Source organism: Nanorana parkeri, unplaced genomic scaffold (assembly GCF_000935625.1).
Source record: "Nanorana parkeri isolate BGI_ZX_2015 unplaced genomic scaffold, ASM93562v1 scaffold369, whole genome shotgun sequence".
NCBI classification, from domain to species: domain Eukaryota; kingdom Metazoa; phylum Chordata; class Amphibia; order Anura; family Dicroglossidae; genus Nanorana; species Nanorana parkeri.
In genome coordinates, this window is record NW_017306637.1 from 584,600 (window position 1) to 596,039 (window position 11,440).

An 11,440-nucleotide genomic window follows, 5' to 3' on the forward strand; every position below is an offset into this window, starting at 1 on the left:
TCTGCTATTTTGAGCTGTCAAATACGGGATCGCAAATTGCGGTCCTCTATTTGCATGTAACGGCTTCATTCTTTCATTAATGAAAGGAAGAAGCTTTTACAAAAAGCTTAATTATTTCATTAATTAATGCCTCAATACTGAGACATTAATGAATGACTGTTAAATGCTGAGAATCAGCAAATACCGGCATTACAAAGCCTGATATAACTCGTCACGTACAGTGTACGTGGCCAGTCATATAGGCACAAAGTGACAAGACGTACACTGTACGTCTCCCGTCACGAAGGGGTTAAGTTGCATTAGTGAAATAAATGAACTTTGCACGATATTCTAATTATTCGAGTTTCACCTGTATGTATGTGTAATATGTATGTATATGTGTATATATCTCTCTATATATATCTCTCTATATATCTCTCTATATATCTCTCTATATATCTCAAAATTTTATTTATACTTCAGAATAACAAAAACTATATATTCATCCCCCCACCAACAAAAAACTTTGACAAAGTAAAAACACTACTAGAGGCCGGAGGATAAAACTTGTGCATGGCAATGTCAAGTATCGTGCATATCGTGCATATAGTGTAATATTAAGTCTACTTATATCAAATGCTGTTACTCACAAGAAAACATATCGCAGTACGTCTTGGGGGACGGGCTCTACCATGCTCCCTGCTGTGTGCCTGAGACAAATGAGCAAGATGCTTTGTGATGTGAAAATCCTCATATATTGTGTCCCACACAATGATAAACAATAGAAAGTGGAAAGATCTCACCCAAAATCATGTATCTTAGAGCTCCAAAGACTGCATACTGTAATCCAGGAATCTTTTTTTTTTTTTTTCTTTTTCTGTTCCACTACGGGCATCAATTCGGCTATATGTTTTCTTCTGAGTACTGGCATTTGATGTAAGCATTATATGCATTTTTACACTTTATACACGATACCGGACATTGACCTGCACAGGTTTTACCCTCATGCATCTAATAGGGTTTTTATTTGTTTTTAGCAAGGTTTTTTTTTTTGCTGGGAGGGGGTGAGGTATATGGTTTTTGTTCTGAAGTATAATAACATTTTGATCTTATACTATACATATTTCTGTGTAGATTTTGGTTCTGATACATTTTGTGGATACTTCCAATACCTACTCTTTAGGGGAGGGTGTTTCTGTTTACCCTTTGAGATTATAATTCCTCTGCTGCTGCCTTCATTTAGGAAATGCTCTTTTCTGATGACAGCGATTTTTTCTTTTTCTTTTCAGTGGTTGGATAATGGCTCTCACCATGATAAATACCAATGTTGCTGTTGCTGTGATTATGATGGTCGTGGCTACCTTCTTCACGGTCTCTGCTGTCTTCTCTCTCTTCATGCTGAAGAAGGTGAGTGTTTGGTGACCCACCATACCAAAATAGACCCTTGCCAACTGAGGACTATGGAAATAAAGGAATTTGCAAGAGTATAACCAGTAAAGGGACCACCAGATAACTTACACCAGCTTTTCTGAGATCTAAGATCAGGTTTTCTGCTAGAAAATTGTATTTAGTTTTGCAACATGTTAAATCAATTTAGGCCATTTTCAGTGACTTAAAGGAGAATTATTCACTCGGCCTCATAATCTGAGCCGACCTGTGACAATGAAACTGTCACAGGTCGGCTCGGTAGATCGGGAAGTGAGCGAACAGAAACAGTAATGTCGGGATCCGTCCTGGCTGCGGCGTCTCCGTATACCGCGAGCTGTAACTTGCGGTATACTGAGCTTTGGGTCACAGGAGAACGCTAGTTTTGTGTTCTCCCATGACCCTTAGGAGAACTATGGGGAAAAGCCCTGACCCCGTAATTCTCTTTTTTTAATGAAAGCTCAACATTCAGCTCTTTTATGATCTAAGCATTTTGTGTTTACGTACGAACGCGAATGCCAGTCAAAGCTCCTATAAAAAGGAATAAGGAAGTTGTCACCATTAAATTACAGTACACTAATTACTGTAGATGAGTGTACTAATCTATTCAGTTTAAAATTTAACTTGGTTGGTCTGATTTTCAGATAGTGTATTATCTAAATCCACAATGCTGTTTTTGGTCACTTTTTTAAATAAAGAAAAAAAGTGTATGAAACATGCCCTGTACATTTTTTTTTTAAACTGCATCCCTATGGATGTATGGGCTGTATTTGGATGTATGGGCTGTATTTAGCCAAAGATTAGGTGACAATTCACAAGTCTTTACTTTCTAGTTTGGTGGAAGAAATTTGTTACGTAGTTAGTCAGGTTGAAAAAAGACGAGCCCATCAAGTATGTGCGGAGTTCCTCAAAAATGTGACTTTAATAGTAGTTTTAGAATAATATTAGGGCTGGTAATGATTTAAAAATTTCCTGTTCGATTAATCGAAAACATTTTTAATCGATTAATTTCGATTAATTATAACGCACATACAGATCCAACTACATTGGCCTATACACATACAGCACAGCAATGAAGTAATAAAATGAACTAGGATCACACTAATCCAGCACGTTATTAATCTCGCGTGCCCCACTCAATATGGCCACCGCTTGAGTGGGGCAACTCAGAATAATAACGTGCTGTATTAGTGTGATCCTAGTTCATTTTATTACTTCATTGCTGTGCTGTATGTGTATAGGCCAATGCCAGGGATCCCAACCTGAAATAAGCAATTTCAGGGAGGTGTCCCTCTCATTTCAGGGAGGTGCCCTCTCCCCCCCCCATCCGCAGAAGGGGGGTTAGGGGGAACTGGGAGAGAGCACCCCCCTGAAATGATGGCAGATAGCACAGGAAGCAATAGCTTCTTTGCTATCTGCAGACTTTTTTTTTTTTAGTATTCTGCCAGTTGCAGTTGTCAGAATAAAAAAAAAGAAATAAGAATGCATAGCTAGATTCCTATTGGCTATTTCACTTTGCAATAGCCAATAGCAAACTAGCTAATGCACCCGCCCCCTGCTGCTTTCAATCACCAGAAGAGGACCTGATAGAAAAATTCAGGTCCCCCTCTGCTGATTGACAGCAGCAGTGGGCAGGTGCATTAGCTAGTTTGCTATTGGCTATTGCAAAGTGCAATAGCCAATAGGAATCTAGCTATGCAATCGTATGCCTTTTTTTTCTTTTCTGACTGACGGTCAGGCCGCGGCTCCCGATGTCAGAAAAGAAAAAAAAAAAAACGATTGCAGGGAAAGGTTTAATCTGCTCGATTGAGCAGATTAAACCTTTCCGGTAAAAAGTGTTTCTCTCCCGGGCGGCCGGGAGAGTTAGGATGTGTACTCACCGGCCCAAGCAGCTCCATCAGGTAACGAAGGGAAGGGGGAGGAGTCCAGTGACGTCACGGACATCGACATCACCGGACTCCTCCCCCCTTCCCTTCATTAGCCGACAGCCACTTGGGGAAGGGGGGAGGAGTCCGGTGACGTCGATGTCTGTGACGTCACCGGATCCCCGACGGAAGACCCGGAAGGCGGCGGAGAGGGGAGTACGGATCAAAAGAACTTTGATCGATCAAAATAATAATCGAGGGATTAATCGTTAATTTCCGCAGCCCTAAATAATATAGATTACTTTTAACATTCAATTCCAGAATGCTTTGTGTAGTAATTTTGTAATTACAAATGTTTTATTTAGTTGATTTGGGGTTTTTAACTGGTGTGTGCTAATATTTCCACTTTTACCTTTTATGTGACAGGTTCACTCAATGTACCGCCGCACAGGTGCTAGCTTCCAGAGAGCACAGGAGGAGTTCTCCCAGGGTATCCTCTCCAACCGCAATGTGCAAAATGCTGCTACTGGAGCTGCTACTGCCGCTGCAAGGGGGGCCTTCCAGGGCAACTGATCATCTGCATTCCATTGTCTATCATTGCTTATCCTTCTGCCTCCTCCTTCCTCTTATCCTTACTGCATTTCCAGGGAGTAAAACTGATTCTCTAAAGCCAATTGCCTTTCTCAGGCCCCTGGTGGCAGATTCCAGCACTCCACACATTATCCTTCAACTAAGAGACTATATGTAATTCTACATATATGTAAATATATATATTCTGAGATAAACTAATTTACTTGTTGCTCTTCTTGATCTTCTTTTTTTATGTGGGGCTAAAATATTTTTCTGATTATGACTTTTATTCAGTGGGATTGCTTGTGGTTAAAAAAAAGGGGGTTAACTGAATTTGTTGGAATCTGTATTTCAAAACTCACTGAATTGTAACTTTGTGAACTAGCCAATGTAATGAACTTCTTTCTCTTGTCACTTGCTGCATTTTTGACGCCGTACTAAGATGTAAAATATGTAGATTCTTTATCGTGTATATTTTCTCCAATATTTTTCTGTTTCTTCATATTTACAATAAGAGTACAGCAGCCATTTTTAAGTACCAGTGTTTCTTCTGCAGTAGTGACTTGAAGACGGTGGCTTGAAAATTTCAGATTCCATTACACAATACAGTCTGGCTTTCCAAGTTTAATATTGATTGTATGTGTACAAATGTTGAAAGACACATATCATTGTAATATAATACAAAAGAGTTGTATTTTAACCCTTGTCAGACAACACTGTCATTAAACAATGATTTAGCTAACCCCCCTCAGGCCTAAAAAAAAAATGTGCTTTAGTAAAATAGCGGAGGCCTGCTTTATTATGTAGGAAGTGAAAACTGGGAACCTAAAATCATTGCTCTGTGGGTTCAGTTATGACAGCACCAGCTGTGTATGATAACTGTCATGGTCTTGCAGAGTCTAGTGAGTGAAAGAGAAAAAAATGAAATAAACCTCTTTTCTACGATGTGTATTGTTTCTTTTTGTTGCTTTCCATCTGTACTCTTTTTTTTTTTTTTTTTTTTTTTTTTAGATTTTATCGCTTTCTGCTTCTTTCTTCAGCTATGTATGTACTTGTAGTGGTCCATGATGTGTAGCACTGAGTCTTCTTTTGTTTCTGGCAGGTAAATTAGATCCGTTTTTGACTGGCAACTTAAACATTGCGGGCAATGGACGAATGCACGTAGAAACGTGCAAAAACTCGCACGAACATGTGCAACATATTTCTGTTGCACGTTTTTTGGCGCACCCATTGAAGTCTATGGGGCAAAAATGCACCAACTGCTCAAAGAAACGTTTTGCTGCTCGGGTGTGAACAGGGGCCATTGAAAATCTTGGGATGTGTTGGGCCTGTAAAAGCACTTTTCCAACTGCTAAAAAATGCCTAGGTGTGAACCAAGCATTAGTGTTTTCGCACGTAAAATGCGTGTTATTTTTCTGCACGTTTATTTTATTTTTGTTGCACGTAAAAGTGTATATTACCTGCATTTTTAGGAGCAGATTGTGATACATTAAAGTCAATTGACAGAACGTGTGTAAAAACGCGCAAAACTTATTGCAACGTGCATTTTCTAGCATTTCCCATTTGAGTATATGGGGCCAAACGAGCTGAGATCTTCCAAAAAGAAGCTCACGTACTTTTTCTAGCGACGGGCATTTTTGCTTATTGCGACAAAACGCTTAGGTGTGCACAGGGGCCATATGAGTGAATGGGATTTTTTTGGTCAGGCTGAATCCGCTGCGACAATACGCTAAGTGTGAACCGGGCCTTAGGTTTTCTTGGCATGGTATGGAAGTACAGGAAAGCTGGATGTTTATTAACCTACCCATATGTTTTTGGGTTGTGAGTGCATGGGGCCTGTTCAGTAGTAAAGTATTGCATGCCAAAACCTATAAATAAATACTCATTAAGAAAGGTGCTCATTGAGATCTCTGCCATGCTCTGATGTGCATTATGAAACCGTTGCATGTACTAATTTTTCACATCAAGAGGCTTTTTGAAATGAAGGTAAAAATGCAGGTTGACACACAATGATGAGTGTTAAAAATGTAAAACTGCATGGATAGGATTGTGTTGCTGTTTTGTGCCTTCAGATAGGAACTAACAAAAAACAAAGCAAAGTGGATAAGAATGTGTAAACTCTGTGCAACTATTGTGTCTGGTGGAAAGTAAAACCATGGCACCAGTGCTGAGAGACTAACATGCCAACCACGGCAGTGTTCTTGTAAATGCATGCACATACAATGCTATCGTTTGTGATATGAAATTCACTCTGTGACAAATTTCAGCTGAAGCACAAGCAACCCTCTCTAAAATCAGCAAATTATAAATAATTTTAGTTCTGTGTAGGAGTTTTGCTAATGCTGCTATTAAAATGGAAGTGACGTGATTAGTTGTTACGATCCAGATTTTGTACTCGTGAGCCACAGTGCTTTTTACTGTTCTGTCAGTGTAAACAAGCGGGCTGCGGGTCCATTTGAATTTATCAACATGGAACTGTGCAAACTGTTTTATTATTTAATAGGAACATTGTGGTATTGCATTAGTGTCAAGAGGTTAAGTAATAATAATCTGTTATTAATGTGACTTCATGTCAAGACATTGAAGTGACATTAAACCCTCAGATTTTTTAACATAAACCAGTACGGTAATGTGTGCCTTACTGTAATCCATGGTTGTTTCCCTTCTCTTTGCTGCTCTTCCTTTTTAAATCTGTATCTGTTCTCATGCTGGGGGAGAACTTCCCTTTGCAGCTCAGGGCCTCTTCCTGTAGTGCTGGCTCAGATTACAAACCTACACACAGACACCATGTATCCATTCCAGAGACAAGGCAGTCTGCTGCAAAACAGAAGTTCTCGCCAGCATGAGAACAGATACGGATTTAAAAGGAAGAGCAGCAAAGAGAAGGGAAACAACCATGGATTACAGTAAGGCACACATGGATTACAGTAAGGCACACATTACACTATTGTTTTATGTAAAAAAATCTGAGGGTTTAATGTCACTTTAAAAGTTATTATGTGCGTAGAAATAGAATGAAGGATCCGCTGTTTGTTTAGGGAGTGTTGCCAGACTGTTTACTCTGATAAAAAAAAAAAACGTATTGTATTTATGAACACAAGCAGGGATCTGGAATAGATTTGCTACATATTTTCACAAATCAACTAATAATTTGAGTTCTTTATTTGCGATAAGCTCAAGACGAAATAAAAACAATGTGCAAAAATGTATATATTAACTATAATCAGTGCAAAATAATAATCAAAATATAACTGGTGGCAATAAAGAATATGGATCAAAATTGCAATAATATTAATCAGCAAAGAATATTAAAACCACAGGATATTCTTTCAAATACTAATAAAACAAAATGATGTATCTTGGAATGCAATTAGTAATGTCTCAGTTGCTCAGCAGAATGTGCCAAAATAATGTGCAGATTCAACACGTGACCTCTCCCAGCCAAACAGATGTTCACAGCTAAACCATTGACAAGAAACTGAAATCAGCTTCAAGGAGACTCCAAAAATATTTCTCCCAAGATTGAAAGGGAAGCAGTTTTTACTGCAGATAACATTTTACTCAAATCCTGATGCTAACAATAACCACATTTAGTTAGATATATATGGCTAGTCAATTGCCTACAGATAAATGGAAATGTATACTTTACCAATAATTGAAAATTAGTTTGTCTTTGAGTGGTCAGCTTTGTGTCAGTGTAGGGACAAGAGATGTTTTTTTTCAGCTTCAGATCTCCTTTCTGTGCCTGTGTCCGTCGTCTTGTCTATTCTTTATTTTTCCAGTCCCACCTTCTCAACTTTCATCACCCAAAAATGTAGGAGGAGAAAGCTTATCTCAACCTAATTATGACGTCAGGAGGGTTTCACTTCTTTAAAAATAATACCCCATTTCCTGAGCTTGTATACACAGTTACCTAAATATTGGACTAGGAATAATTTTGGATCTTTCCTTTTAAAATTCCAATATTATTCCATAAGATGACCTTAGACCTAACCCTTGAATGAAACCATAACATTTAACAGGGCGGCCTATTATTTGGCAGAACCTGTCAGACCTATTGTCTCTTTAAGAGATGTATTGCTTGAGAAAGCAAGAAAAACAATTCTTTTGTATATACATTGAGAACAGTGGCGGACCTAATAACCAAAGGGCACTAGTGCAAGATTTTATCTTGGGCCCCCCTCCCAAGACGGCTGGGGGGGGGTCGCAGGAGCGGATCACACTTGCCCCCGAATCCCCCCGCGGTCTCTAATGTTGCAGTAGCGTGCTGGACTCTGGACTTACCTGAGACCCTGCATAGCCCACCTGAGACTCTATGGTGGACTCTGCAGGGTCCCAGGTGGGCTGGTCATCGGGGTCCATTTCCCTGTACCTCCTCCCAACTTTTTTGCCTGCTGGGGCCTGGCCTCCTCCACCCTCTCTCATCACCTCTGCCATGCCGCCCCTGGGACAGCTGATACCCATGTAAGGGGCCCCCCAGGTTGCCCACACCCCTCACATGGGTACCGGCCATACCCCCCTGATGGCGGTGTTCTATCAAAGTTTGTGACTACGTTAGAATGTGTGACCGGTCACGTGTTCACACGTTTTAACGTAATCCTGCCCAGTTTTTTTTGGTGGTGGAATGTGTGACCGCCAATAGGTGAAGAATTCCAATGTTTTCGCAGCTGTTCCTGGGCAGATCGGCATCGCAGATGGTATGTGCAGGAGAACCTATCTGCCCAGGAACAACGGATCGGTCCTGAAATGTCACTTCTATCCGACTCTGTGATTGCGATCTCACATTCCACCCCTCTCACAAAGTCGGATAGAAGTGACATTTCAGGACCGATCAGCTGTTCCAGGGCAGATCGGTTCTCCTGCACATACCATCTGCGATGCCGATCTGCCCTGGAACAGCTGAGAAAGCGTTGGAAGGCTTGACCTATTGGCGGTCACACATTCCACCGCCGAAAAACTGGGCAGGATTACGTTAAAATGTGTGACCAGGTGACCGGTCACATGTTCTGACGGAGTCACAAACTTTGATAGAACAGATGCCTGTCTGTAATCATTTAATCAGAGAAAGAGATTATAATAGTGAACATTACAGTGTAATGTGACCACTGGGTGTCCCCCCCCGTCTCGAGCCCCAGTGCGGCCACATTTCCACCCCTGATTGAGAATGAATTCATCTACACGGTCAGTGGTTAACTCGCATTCTTCTACTGATTACAAAATAACAATATACCTAACATAATTAGTTGTACTTTTAAAAAACACCATATTAATAATGTATACTAATATAGAGTATGTCACTAAGTACAACCAAATTATATATAAGGTATATAGGTTGAATATTGTATATAAAAAATATATATAATTACTCAAGCAAATATTTATATGCTTCATGCAATAATAATCATACAATTAAAATGATTGGTAATACCATTCCCCTCAAATAATAATACTGTATATAAGGTAACGTCTATTGTGAGCTCTTTTTACTATGATGAGGAAAGGAAATATCATGTAGAATGTTTCCTTCGTCCTTTGTTAAGACATGGCAACTCATCAATTTCAGTCTAACATCGTCTGGTACCATTACCAGTGGCGTCCCGAGGCCGGGTGTCACCCGGATCGGTTATCGTGTGACACCCCGCCGTGATGTCACCGTGCGTGTGCGTCATGATATCATCGCGCATGCATGGCGATCTTATTGATACCTGCCGGCGGCAATCTTGGACAGTCACCCTGCTGGATAAAGTATCCTGCAGGGTCCCCTTCTCTCTCCCAAAACTGTCAGCGCTCGGTCAATGACCGAGTGCCCGACTTTTCAGATGGAGGTGACACCAAAATGACTGTCAGTCATTTTGGTGTCACCCCTCCAACGGTCTCACCCGGGTGCGGGCTGCACCCCCCTTGTGACGCCACTGAACATGGTCAGTCCTTATCTTGTCGTCTGGTACCCCCATAATTTAGAAACCTGGGAATGTATGTGGCAAGGCTCTGAGAATTGCTGTTAGAGTCTTTGTCCAGAAACCATGAACTCAAATTCACCTTATATACTGACAGAGTATAAAGAACAAAGATGGCTTCCAGGATGCCCATATTGCATTATGTAGAATAATATATATAGACCTTATAGTTTAATTACTTTTAGCCCCAAATAGTTGTGACAGTGTTTTAGTAATGGTGTTCCATGTTCAACATTTCCTAATCAGGAGATATACAGCAACTCCTACTGCATTGTTTACATTATTTATTAGACACATTCAGAGACACCTCACTCAGTATAATGTACAGGTGAAACTCAAATAATTAGAATATCGTGCAAAGTTCATTTATTTCACTAATGCAACTTAAAAGGTGAAACTAATATATGAGATAGACTCATTACATGCAAAGCAAGATAGTTCAAGCCGTGATTTGTTACAATTGTGATGATTATGGCTTACAGCTCATGAAAACCCCAAATCCACAATCTCAGAAAATTAGAATATTACATGCAATCAATAAAACAAGGATTGTACATAGAACAATATCGGACCTCTGAAAAGTACAAGCATGCATATGTACTCAGTACTTGGTTTGGGCCCCTTTTGCAGCACTTACTGCAATTACTTTTGCAAGCTATTCTAATTATTCGAGTTTCACCTGTAAATATCTCAAAGCTCCTGGATGGACACATTGTATGATGCTGCAGATTGAGGCTTGGACCAGTGTAAATGCTTTGTTGCTGCATTCCTCCCAACTTTCTAAGATGACAAAGGGGTACAGATTTGAAGTGGGGTATACATGTTTTTTTATTCATTTAACCCACAGGCTGAACAAAAAACAAATTGGAACAGATTCCTACATCAACGCTTACGTTGACAGACAAATCCCCTACTGTTTGCATTGTATTCTGATAGTGGACTGCGGCTGCTGTCAGAATACCCAAACGGAGCTAGCAGCTGATTGGCTACTAGCTGTGTTCAGCTGAGAGTTTCCCAACCGGCTCCTTCAATCTGGATGCTGGGCAGAAGGGTGCCAATAGCGGCGCTCGTGCAGTCAATTTCAGCTGCTGCACGAACTGGCCAAAATTCAATCCATGTGTACCTGACTTTAGAACAAATATGTAGAAAAAGAACCCCTCCTTCCAGCTATAGCTCTTTTTGTGAGCTCTTTTTACTATGATGAGGAAAGGAAATATCATGTAGAATGTTTCCTGAGACCGTTAGGAATCACTGTGCCAATAAGGATTGGTTAAACTTGTTATTTTTTGGTCACTACCTTTCCTTTGTACAGTTTTAAAAAAAAAATTACAAATGCAATAATTAAGAAAATGGGTGAAAAGTTAAAGGGTAAGTTCATGTTTCTGACCATGTTTCATGTTACACTCATATTCAGGGTGTAACATGGTCAGATCGCACATCCATGTGTGTTGACATATTTCATTGAAGCATGTTGACGTGCTTGTAGCATTCTCAATGTGTTTTTCACTGTAGGATTGAGAGTGGATAGAGTTAACAGCCATGCATTGTACATGGAACGATTACCTGCGGATCGGGAGAGATACTTGTCCGGAGGCGCAGACAGCTTGCATCCTGAGACAAGCATCTCTCCAGATCCTCAGGTAA

The 11,440-nt window shown here is 40.2% G+C and overlaps 1 protein-coding gene across 2 annotated transcripts in view; it reads left to right on the forward strand.

Moving 5' to 3' along the window:
- The window catches only part of SCAMP2 (secretory carrier membrane protein 2), a 34,913-nt gene extending 31,071 nt beyond the window's left edge, over window positions 1–3,842 (forward strand). For both annotated transcript variants that reach the window (XM_018558942.1, XM_018558943.1), the window contains exons 8-9: window positions 1,269–1,386; window positions 3,696–3,842. In XM_018558942.1, the coding sequence (XP_018414444.1) occupies window positions 1,269–1,386; window positions 3,696–3,842 (265 nt within the window). The remainder of the gene's footprint in view (window positions 1–1,268; window positions 1,387–3,695) is intronic.
- Window positions 3,843–11,440: the final 7,598 nt, after the last annotated feature.